General features: G+C 27.3%; 1 protein-coding gene across 1 annotated transcript; it reads right to left on the bottom strand.

The window, feature by feature from the left end:
• Nucleotides 1-7,501: 7,501 nt before the first annotated feature.
• LOC136983310 (putative eggshell protein) lies at nucleotides 7,502-8,489 on the bottom strand. Its single transcript, XM_067280008.1, has 3 exons — nucleotides 8,402-8,489; nucleotides 7,639-8,312; nucleotides 7,502-7,556 (listed from the first exon to the last, which is right to left on the bottom strand). The coding sequence occupies exons 1-2, from the start codon at nucleotides 8,405-8,407 to the stop codon at nucleotides 7,650-7,652; spliced, it is 669 nt and encodes a 222-aa protein (XP_067136109.1). The 5' UTR covers nucleotides 8,408-8,489; the 3' UTR covers nucleotides 7,502-7,556; nucleotides 7,639-7,649.
• Between the last annotated feature and the right edge of the window lie 3,651 nt (nucleotides 8,490-12,140).

Raw genomic sequence — 12,140 nt, 5'->3', positions numbered from 1 at the left:
TTTCAAACTATCGATAAAGGAAAAGATTTACTATTCATTAATATAAAAACTTACACTTCCTATAAAACATGTGCTACATTTAATGTTATATCTTGCCTTTTCGACATTATTAAAATAAGGTCACTTTGTACTTCTGAATGTTGTTACGCGTGCAAACGCTTATTTTCTTTTTTCGTAATTTTTTTTCTTGTTTTTAAAATTAAAAATGATTTATTTTTGAATTTTTAAAATTTAAATTACTAGAAAATATTAAGATAAATCATCTATCTTTTGCTATTTGTAAGCTGCGTGACTCGAGTTGAAGATAGAGTAATATTTATTGAACAATTCAACTTGACCCCTTTAAGATACGAACGGCATCAATCATCCTATTAGCTATTTATAACTGCCTTAAAAGTAACGTTGCGAATAAAATAATTTCGACAAGTATTTGTTATAAATTAGCTTTCGGTCCCTAATTATAAACTCATTATCAATAGGCGTAACAAGATATAATTTCGATTCTTCGCTTATTGCAGAATTATTTGATATAATTTATTTAAATACGAGTCCGTTGTCATTGTTACGACATTAAAACGTCACCCGTTTTAACACGAACAACAATACCGTGACGTAACGATTACAATAGAATTATCTTTAATACAAAAATTCAGTTTTATGAACGTATATTACGTCACGCATCTCCCATTTTTTCTCTATTTGGAAAGGAGTTACGGTCGAGGAAGAGGTAAAAAAATTATTTAAACATTATCGGAAACGTCAATTGTTTTCAGTTCGAACAGTCCGCTACACGCTTAGATGCTTTCTGTATAGGAAAGATGAAGGAATGTCAAGATAGAAATAGAACAACTACAGTTCATTGGTCCAAATAGGAGAAGTGTGTGTGTGCGAATTCTCTTCCTACACAATCGAAGGCTACTACGTAGTTCTAGGAGGGTGCTTATAAAGTGGTATTATATAAACAAGACTAGAGAACGAATATGGTGAGTTACTTTAGTTTTCTATGTAACATTTTTTAAGAATTAAGTAAGTAAAGCGCGACAAGTTGCTGTAAAGTAGGGCGAACAAGATTGAGTAAAAGTTTCAAATATTATTTTTGCCTTCGAATATGATTGTTTAAACTTTGTCTTCTCATAAAAAAAACATTATAAAAGTGTTTCAAAGGTTGGTTTTTATATAAAAACAATTTTGTTTATTCCTTAAAAAGTTTGTAAACGTATCAAAAATCATCTGATTAAATACTCCAGAAGATAAGAATAACTTATTTACTGTAACGTATATTCTACATTTGTATAATTGTAGAATATATCGATATGATATATAGACATTTGAAAAAATCAGCCCGTACAAGGAGTGTAACGGGTATTGGTTAAACAGTTATATATGACTTTTTTAAATGTGAATATAGGCGCAACCACTAACAATAACGTGAAAGGCGTGATGCCCTGTTTTCTTGTAGATCGTTCACATACTTTATATAGCTACTTCTATATCAGGAGTCATAATACAAAAGAAATACGCCTATTAACGTCTTTACACACGGAAAAATCTTATCAAAAGAAATATTAAGAACTTTTTCGTATAGATTTAGAAAAATATATTCAATTTGTATTTGAATAAATATAACTTAAATTCCGTATCTATTAACATTCAACTCTTAAAATATGTTTAAAATCCTTGAATGTCTCGTTTTATTCTTTGACCTACTTATCCCCACCTAAACAAATTAGCATACGCCTTTTTTCGAGCAGACAAACCTTTCTTTGTTAAATTTCGTCATTATAAACTCTTAAATAGTTCAAATACATAATAAAGCACAGTTGAATTATTTGAAATTGATGTTTTTTAACGCCTTTCTTTGTACAAGGGATGCCATTTTAATATATGCAATAGGGAAAATCATTAGCATGACATACGCCCTCGATTATTATCAAATCAATAAATGAGTATATATTGCTTGTTTAACGAATTTAGACTAATGAATTCATGCAAAATATACTTCTAAATCGTGTTTTGATCACAATTGTGCGAGGTTTACTTTAAGACAATCAGACTGTGAAAATCGGGACGATAGCATTTGAGGGATTCTCTCGCATGCCTTTTTTTAAAATATCTAGAATAGAAACTTTTAAAAATCTCTAAATCTCTTTAAAACGTTAGAAGTAAAACAAAAACTGTAAACTTTTTGTAGGCCAAACTCGTTTTTATAAATGTTTTTATAAATTATATTGATTTGAACTTTAATTTGAACTTTATTAACTAGTAATATAAGAGCAAAATTCAAAATATGTGAAAACTTTTAAATTTCTCTTAATTACCGTAAATTTTACATGAATTTTCAATTGTTTCTTTTAATAATTGAAATTTTTAAAATCGAATTTAAATTTCTTGAATATGAATTATTGGCTTACATGCAAACAAGTAGATAAAAGCACCGAACACTGGTAGTGGTTGCGGGTTCGTACCTCGCCAACAAGCTGGTTACGTGAAGTTTTCCGGGTTTTCTTCGCGGTTTTCTTCACGTGTCTAACACATAAAACATTTTCCCGTAGAAAGTCCTCTCGAGAGGAATCCTCCAAACGTTGGTCGTCTTGTTCTTTCGATTCAAATTCAATATGAACTAAAAAAATATGTTATTTTAAATTAAAACAATAAATATTTTGCAAAAATTTTTTCTTACGTTAAATTAATGTAATAATTATAAATTTTCGCATTAAATTAATTTCAAAATTCTCTATTTTCAGAGAGTGTTATTACTGATTGCCACATTTTTGGCAATGGGATGGCTGGATGTAACATACGCAAATCCTGAAAAACTACCCAATAAATCCAAAGGATGGATGCAATATCCTGAAAAATACATATATTATCCATCTCCTCTAAAGAAACCCGCTCCAGAAAAGCAGGAGGGCACCATTTTGTATCCAAAGCAATCGAAACAATCGGAAAAAGTTATAAAATTTTTTCCCATACCCAGACCTTATATTTTGAGGCAGGAATCGATTAGACTGGCAAAAATTTTAGAAGAATAAAATAAGAAAAACTGATTCATTTTGCAATTTTTAGTCATGAATTATTCAGGAAGAGGGCATTTTTGTTTATTTGTATAATTAATTTTCTAATAATATATTATGCAATTGTTAATTGGGGATTGATTCTTTTTAAGTTCATTTTTATTTAATTTGTACAAAAAAAAAATTATATGAAAAATTTAATTATTACAGTATACAACATTAGCGCCATCTGCTGCTGTAAATAAGAACTCGACTTTAGTTTTGAAGAATAATTGGAATATATTTTTTTTAATACAAAATATTTGTATTTGTTTCGTTGTTTATTTTACTTTATGTAATATATTTTGTTATTAATGTCGAATAAACTGTTATTATTATTATTTTTTAAACATTGTTAAATATTTCATTAATTTCATAATTAATTACACCATAACTCAATTTTCTTCAATTTATTTCCATTAAATTTCTCCAGTAGTGTATCCAAGGAGGGGCCCAACGGGTCTGCCTCCCCCTGCCTTTGTAAATAAATAAGTAAAAAAAAATAAAAAATAAGTACAGGAAAAAGTTCTGATAAATGCACTTATACCCGTGTATACAATACCTTTATACTTTATTCTTCATCCACTGAGCTAAGCGGCAGTTACATCCACAACAATAGAAGGGTGAATGAAGGTTTACATATTCTAATTCGGGTCCTCTAATATCGGTTTTAGTTAGGGTATCGAATTTCACTCTATGGAATCTTTCATCAAATAAAAATTCAAAATGGCGTACATTTAAAGAAACGGCCTTTTAACACGACAATACAAGTTGATCTTTATTAAAAATAAAAAAAGAAATCAAGCGTGACAGACAGAACATTTCATAGTACTGTATATACGGTATATATATATATATATATATATATATTTATTTATTTATTTATTATTTGAGAAAAATATTTAAAAATCGAATACAGTTTTTAACACACAAAAATCGCTTCAAAAAATACAAAAAAATGTTAATTTGTTAGAAAGAATTTTTGATATTTGAAACTGGGCGTTAACCAAGTTTTCTCGTTGATTAAACAAATTTTAAAGTCCATCGTTTAATTAAATTTTAAACACTTTTGTGATTAAAACCAATCTTACAAACTTTTCAAAGCTGAGTTGTAAGACGAGAATCGTACTTCAACCCGGCGTGAAAATTAAATTTTTGTGGTAAATTTAGCCATTTCGTGATGCTAACTAAAATACGTGTAAATTATATGAAAATTTTGTTGATTAATCTGGATTGTTTTTACTTTATATTATATTAAAACAAATACTTTAACTGGGCGTTTTAAATTTTTATTTGTCGTTTGTTAATGATGTATTGATTAAAACTAAAAGTTAAATATTTTTACATAATTCTTTATTAAGTAATTTTGTACTTTTTCATTTTTAAATCTATTTTTATTTTATTTTCAATAGAATATTTGCACACATTTGAATTTTTGAATGAATTTTGTATAAGTTAATGAACAACAAATTCCAGTTTTGTGGTTTTAAATCTACAAGGAAAAAATGAAATAATGTACGTTTATGATATAATATAAGAAAAAAATATATATATATTATTTTGTTGTTGATTCAGCAGATAGCAACAATATATCTACAATAAGCATAATTTTTAATTAATGAAATGCTAATTGTTATTGCACTGTCAACAATGCAATAATGAACTTATGAGTCAATACACTCAATATACTTTATCAGATAAAAATCAAATAAAATTATAAATTTGGCATAATTTTTAATGATTATTTTTACACCAGTAAAACCTTTTACACCCTTACTTTAGGTAATGTTCTAGATTTGTAACAATTTCATAAACCAAAGCTAGTAATAATACATCACGATTTATTCATATTACAACAGAAGAAACCTAATTACATTTATGTATACTGTATTATATTTAAAAAATTAATAAGAATACATTAATTGAAATTCATTGAATCGTATGCATAATAAAAATAATTAACAAACTTTTTTATATGTGAATTTTAAAATTCAATAAGATCTGTTAGACGTTAGTTAAAAGCCAATTATGAAATTTAATTGTTTATTGTGAAACGTTTATGAAGGTTTTCGGTAGAAGCAATTTAGGAAGATGAAAATTATCTTACAAACAATTCGTTTCTATAAATGAACGGGAAATTACACTACAAAAGGACAATAATGTAAACTTAATAAGTAATGTTGGCGTGTTTACTGCCGCTAACGATATATAAAAATTTTTAAAAAATGAAGCTTATATCAGAAAATATATTTTTTAAATCTTTACATTAATTTTTAAGCGATTAAATTAAAATTAAAAACATTTCTTTGGCGGAATAAAGTAAAATATAGCTTTTTTTTTTTAATCTACGAAAGAAATTTTTCTAAGCTTAAGAAGTTTACAAAAAATGTTTTGAAGTAAAATCAACCTTCCGGGCAAGATATTTACTGTATAGAAATTCGTGTTATATACATATTTTTTTAAATTGATAAACCGATTTTTCTAATTTTTTTTGCAAAGTTCCTTCAAGCTATTTGGTGTAGGCTCGCTACGTGTTTTTCGGTCACGAAACCATAACATCTTTCGGTCACGGGTGTGGCGTGCTTTACTTTTATGTGCCACCTCCTCAAAAATAAAATTGATAACCAAGATTTTCTGTGACTTTCTCGTTAACGTTAGAACGGACATTGAAGGACGAATCATTTAGAACATTCTACACGAACATATTTTATTTTGGAATATATTTGTAAATTATATGCAAATTTTATACTATATAAATATGAAAATGTTATTATATTAATTTCGGTTGCGTTCTGTTTATGTATCAGCAACTTTTAATATTGAAAAATACATTGATGTAATATGGACTTAACGAAAAGCCGATATCGTGTTCAACCGCCATCTTGATTTACTACGCGACGGTAACGTCCTTTGCTTAACGAATCAACGAATACGATGTTATAAATTTATACGTTTAAAAGAAAAGAATATGTAAAAGATTTCTATCAACCGGATATATGTAAATCGAAAAATTATAGACATTCTATATTATTTTTTAAGTTAATAATGCTCCCATTTGTAAATATGATGCGTGAAGCAACATGGTTCCTCAAAGCATCAGTTCAATTAATTAATTATAAAATATCTTGCAGTATTCGTCCAAAAATATTTTTTATATAAAGTTCAGCATCAATTACATAGAAAGATATGTCATTTATAATTTGACAATATGATCCAGAGCGGAAACGGAAGTAATTGATACACTTTTCCCATTTTCAGTGCGGTGTGTTTACATAATCCATATTAAAAAGAGTCACGCAAATAATAATTCGTATTACCTTAAACTCTTACGTAATAAGTAAAATAATTAAAAACTAGTTCAATTTATTATAAAAAAAAATGCTGTGCCTAGTACAATATTAATTGCACAAACAGCTTAATTACCCCTTAAATAGTTACAATTCATTTATTTATTTCCTTAACATAAATATTTTTATTTATTTAAAAATAATGACTGTAATTAAATTTCCACGATAAGATTTGCAAGAAATTCTTATTTTAAAATAATTCTAGTATTTAAAATCTTCATATAATCGTTCAAAAAATATTATTTAATCAAATAACTAGAAAAATTATATCAATTCAATTTTAAATGTTCAAAAAATAATAATAAATTCATATATAAAAGACTTAAGGTATATACATATTTTTTACTTGTTATATTTACTTAATTGAAAATTTACTGTTTAGAATATAAAGAAAGCTGAGTTTGTAAAATTAAAATATTATTTTATTAAATATAGACTTGAATGCAATTCACAAAGCTTGATTTTATAACATGATAATTTAATTTACTTTGTAATTAATTAAAGAGTATTCTAATATATTTATTTATTTATTTATTAAAATACAGTGTATACCACTGTTTTTTATACAGTAAATTTTACGTATTGTTTCTAACTGTGTAAACGTAATGTTTAATCTTTTAAATTCAATAAATAATTCATATTTGACTATATTTATTGGAATTATATTGTAAAAAGAGTTTTTAATGCATTTTTATCCATGAAACTACTATTTAGTTTTAAAAAATTTGAGTTTCTTACATGAATCTTTCAGAAATATTAAATTTTTAAAAATTTTTCGAGATTTTTTTGGATTAAAACCGAAAGTATTAAGAATGAAATCAATATTATATTAATTTATATCGTAATTTAAGTGACTTTATAACTTTATTTAAAGTATTTTTAAAAATCACTTCGCAAATTTTGATTAAACTGATTAAATACTGTTGATTAAAAATAATAAATAAGTAAATCAACAAGAATTTTGAATTTTTTCCGCGTGTTTATGTTTCGTGTGATTTAAAAATAACAGACACAAGGTGATTATTTTAAAAAAAAATAATTTATAAATTTATTAAGTTCTATTTTTGAAAATTATTCACATAAATAAATAAATAATTTATCGAATAAATTAATTTACAACATCAAGAAGCAGATGACGCTGTATGGGAAGATGACCCTGAAAAAGAAGATAAAAAAATTTCATTAATAAAAGTCATAATTTGGATAATGAAAGTATAAATATAGAATTAAGCTCGTACTTTCTTATTGTTTAGTAGTAGTCCTTAGGTCCGTAATAACCACCGTAACGAGTACCATAATAACCGTGTGGGCGGTATCCGTAACCGTGGTTGCCGTAGTCGTATCCGTGTTTGCCATAATCTCCATGATCGTAACCACGTCTGCCATAACCGGAGCTACCGTATTTGTCGTAACCACCATAACGGTCGTGTCCGAATTTTCCGTAATGGCCACGGCTGTGGTGTCCGAGTCTTCCGTGATCTCCGTAGTAACCACCGTAATGGCCACGGTCTCCAGCGTGATCCCTGTAAGCTGCTTGCTTGTCGTAAGCGTAGGCTCTTTCGTAACCGGCTCCCTTATTACGACCGTAGGCATCTATATCCCTGTAACGATCGTGGGCACCGCTGTGTCCTCCGTAACGGTCGTGTCCTTTGTAGAGGCCGTATTTGTGTCCGCCGTAGGCACCGTATCCACGGTCTCCGTAACGTCCGGAATCTCCGTATTTTCCATAGCCGTAGTCATCGTAACCGCGTCCGTATCGGCCATGGTGTCCGTAACCTCTTCCGTAACTTCCGTATCCACCGTAATCGTCGTAGTATCTAGATTCGGCTACTTCAACAACTTCTTCGGTCTTTTTGGCTTCCTCTTCAGCCCATGCTGCAGCCACAAGGGCTACAATAAAGATTGCTAGTACCTGTATAAACGAAATAATTTGATGTAGAACCCATTATATATAACTAAGTAATCCTTAAGTGCCATATTGACTTAACAATGTTTTCCTACCTTCATGCTTCAACTGCTTCAAATTGGAAGTGATCGATGAATATGCTTTCGGTATGACACGGGTCCCTATATATACGTAGTGTCAGATGATGAAAAACGCAAATGAAAATGTAGAAAACTACTTTATAACCTTGAAGTAGGCCTATTGGTGGCAGGTCACCTTATTGGACCACATAGGTAACTTATTTGGATTTTCGAGTCAACCACATTCCACGTATGGGTGGTGTGGACTATTCTTCTGACCTATAGCCTTATGAATTGGGTTTCTTTTCGTTCTATTCCTATTGAAATGTATGTTCTAATTTTAATAATATATTCATCGAAATTTTCAGCTGTTTGAAAAAAAAAGACAATTTGCCAAACAATTTTCTCCAACTGTTTTATTCTGTGTAGCTAATTTCTTTATACGACTATTTTAATAGATTATTTTGTAAATGCAAAATCATATTTAAAATCATTTATCGATTTCTTTATAATTATTAATTGATCATTCTTATTGTGTTAATTCTTCAGGTGATGATGACGACAATAAAGATCCATATATGAAATTAATGCAACAAAATCAATCAAATTATAATTACTTATAGAATGTATATATATAGTCAAATTAGATTATATATTAAATGATTGAAAATAATTATTGTTTTATGCTAAAGATTTTAACTAAATATACTTTAGAATCATTTTAATATACAAAAAGTCTATACCTAAATTTGTTTGAAATTTTATTTTTTAAATAATATAAATAATAAATTTATTGATAAAACTTTTATTAGTTAATATTTTAATTCATTTTAAGTTTACTTGTATATATATATATATATATATATATATATATATATTTTAAGTTCAAAGTCAGGAGTAAATAGATATCATTCTGCTTTAAGATGTGGATACAGAAAATATAAATATCAATATTAACAAGTAAACTTTAAAGTTAAGCGAATACCAATGAATCTGAATAAAACTAAAAATGTTAATGCGTTAATTTATTATTTCAGCAATGAAATGAACATTTTAAAAGAATATTTATTATAGATTTTTATATTTTTCTACTTTTCTAGTAAACCAATTGTAATATAATCGGGTTCATTTTCCTAAATTGTCCATTAAAGCTCTTACGTTTTCTTACATCAGAATATATAACTAATATTATCATGCTATTCAAAGTATAAAGATAACTACCAGTAGTTAAAGTCGCCTCTATGGTAGTTAATAGGTGCCACATGTCCACAAGTTTTTTGCACCCATAAACAGTTAAATGACGGACACGCCCTTGAATGACACGTTTTACTTTCATTAATTTAGTTCTTTTTTTAAATTTATTTTTATTTGAACGACCCTCAGAACTTTATCGTAATGATAAACGAAAAAAAAAGAAGGTTTCGATCATGGGCGGGCTCAAGGATATACGGTAATATCTTAAATGTCAAGATCTAGTTCCTGATTTGGGTGTTGCTACACGACTTTATTTACGATTCATTAAAATTGAGACAGAAGCTATTACAAAATTAATGAACAATAAATGTTAAGTGCGCGGCAATTTTTATAGTTACATAATGAACAGCCTGATTTAATATTATTATTTTCGGAAAAATTATTTAAAAAAGTTAACAATTTTCATTTCGGATCTGTTTCGAAAGGTATTGAAGGGGAAAAAAATTGTTGGCCCATTTAATTTGCCTGGGAACATCGATGACCCAACACAAAGACCCTTGCTTAAGGACATTGCTAATTGATTGTAACAGAAAAGCGGGCGCATAAACACACACGTATCGTGTTACCATAGCACGCGCGACTTGTCGCATGCTGTGCACACTAGATACAGATTGCGAGTTCATTCGTATTCATCTACTCGTAAAAAGGATTATGTAAATTCTTTGATTTGAAATCGAAATCAGAATTCAAATTTTCCTTATTAAACTGCATTATTTGTTATGATCAGACTGATAATTTAATAATGAAGTACTCCACAAGTTTAAAATTTTTCAGAAATATATATATATATATATATTTTTTTTAAATTAAATATTAAAATAATACACCAGGAAACAATATAGTCTATTAATTATTGTCATTAAATCAGTGTATTTATTAAAATAAACCATTTTTATTAACAAGCAATTTCCCAAATAAGACATTTGACAATCTGTTACGTCTTGACGTTTCAATCAATCCTGCCATACTGAATTTATGTTATATCTTATAATGATCTCATAAGTAAAAAATCCTATAAGTAATGGTTTAAAATTAAAATCATAAATTACTACAACAGATTTTAAATCATGAATTTTAATCGAATGATTTAAATTCGTACTCATCTTTACACAACGTTTCTTAAAAATTCTAAAAAATTGATAACTTTTTTTGTTAATTTTAAGGCAAGCTTTATCTTAAATGTCATTATGTTCATGATTAATGACTTTATTGAAAACAATTCTAATTTCCCCACCTAAAAAAAGAAAAAAAGAGAGAGAGAGATTTTGTACTTGATACAATTTTCTACATTTTTCTATCAGTTACCTCAATAAGTCGATTTGATTTTATCACTATAAACGCAATAATTGCTAACTAGATAATAGGCTTTATCTAAATACCTGCCGGACATATTTTTAAACACTGTACTTCCTTCATAGATTTACAATAGGAAACGAAATGTATCACTTTCATTTCTAATATATCGATATATATATATATTTATTTAATTAATGCATGAAACAATAATTTAAATATTTCTATTTTACAAAAAGAAAAATCCTTTTTTTATTTAATTTTACATTTTAATTATATTCTATTGTAATAAAATTTCATTTTGGAAAAAAGAACATGAGCTGTTGGCGCCATCTAGTGGTTATATTTTTACAAATAATTTTTTGAAAATTATTTCAATATTTTACATTTTATAAATTGAAGTAATTATTGACAGTTTCAAAGTAATGCAAACAAGTCTGAATTTGTTCGTATCTGTTTTATTTTATAAATAATAAAATTATTATTATTATTATTATTTATATTGTACGCGAGATATAACTTATTTTGTATACAATATAAACTAAAATGCAATAAGTATGGAATACGAATAGTAGAGGCTCAAAAAAATACATTTTTATAGTAAATTTATATTTATTAAATGTCATGCATACATAATTAGTTAAATTGATATTAAGCCTTTATTTTTTCAATATTATCAATTCTTATTGTAACAAAATAACTAAAAATCTCAAAAACATTCCACGAAAAACTAGCTTTGGAGCAGTAGCGGATCCAGAAGAATCCAAAGAGGACCTAAATCAAAAAGTATTTAAATAATTAATAAAGCTTGTTGTTAACACGTGCAAGACGATTGTATTGTGGATGATCGGATAAACCATATTTATCACCATTTAAAAAGCCCGAATAAATTAATTTTAATTTTTTTTTTATACGTCAATGAGGAAGGCTTAACCCTCTTGTAGCCTTCTTACATCCTTCCCACTTTGCAGATATGTTTCCAATATAAATTGCCTTTATACTCTAAACACTTTTGATACTCATATGGTCTATACTAATTCATATAAATTAGAAGACATCGTTAAACAAATATTCCATTAATTCATTAATAATATAAAATATAATAATTATAATTTTAGATAACGGTAAATATGCCAAATGCGTGATCAAATCATAAGCATAATGCATTTAATACAACTTACAACTCGCTCGGTAGATGCTCTTACGACAATGATGATTTATGAACAAA

This window comes from Centruroides vittatus, unplaced genomic scaffold, assembly GCF_030686945.1.
Source record: "Centruroides vittatus isolate TY-2023 unplaced genomic scaffold, ASM3068694v2 contig_880, whole genome shotgun sequence".
Lineage (NCBI taxonomy): Eukaryota > Metazoa > Arthropoda > Arachnida > Scorpiones > Buthidae > Centruroides > Centruroides vittatus.
This window is presented reverse-complemented; position numbering and strand designations above follow the sequence as displayed.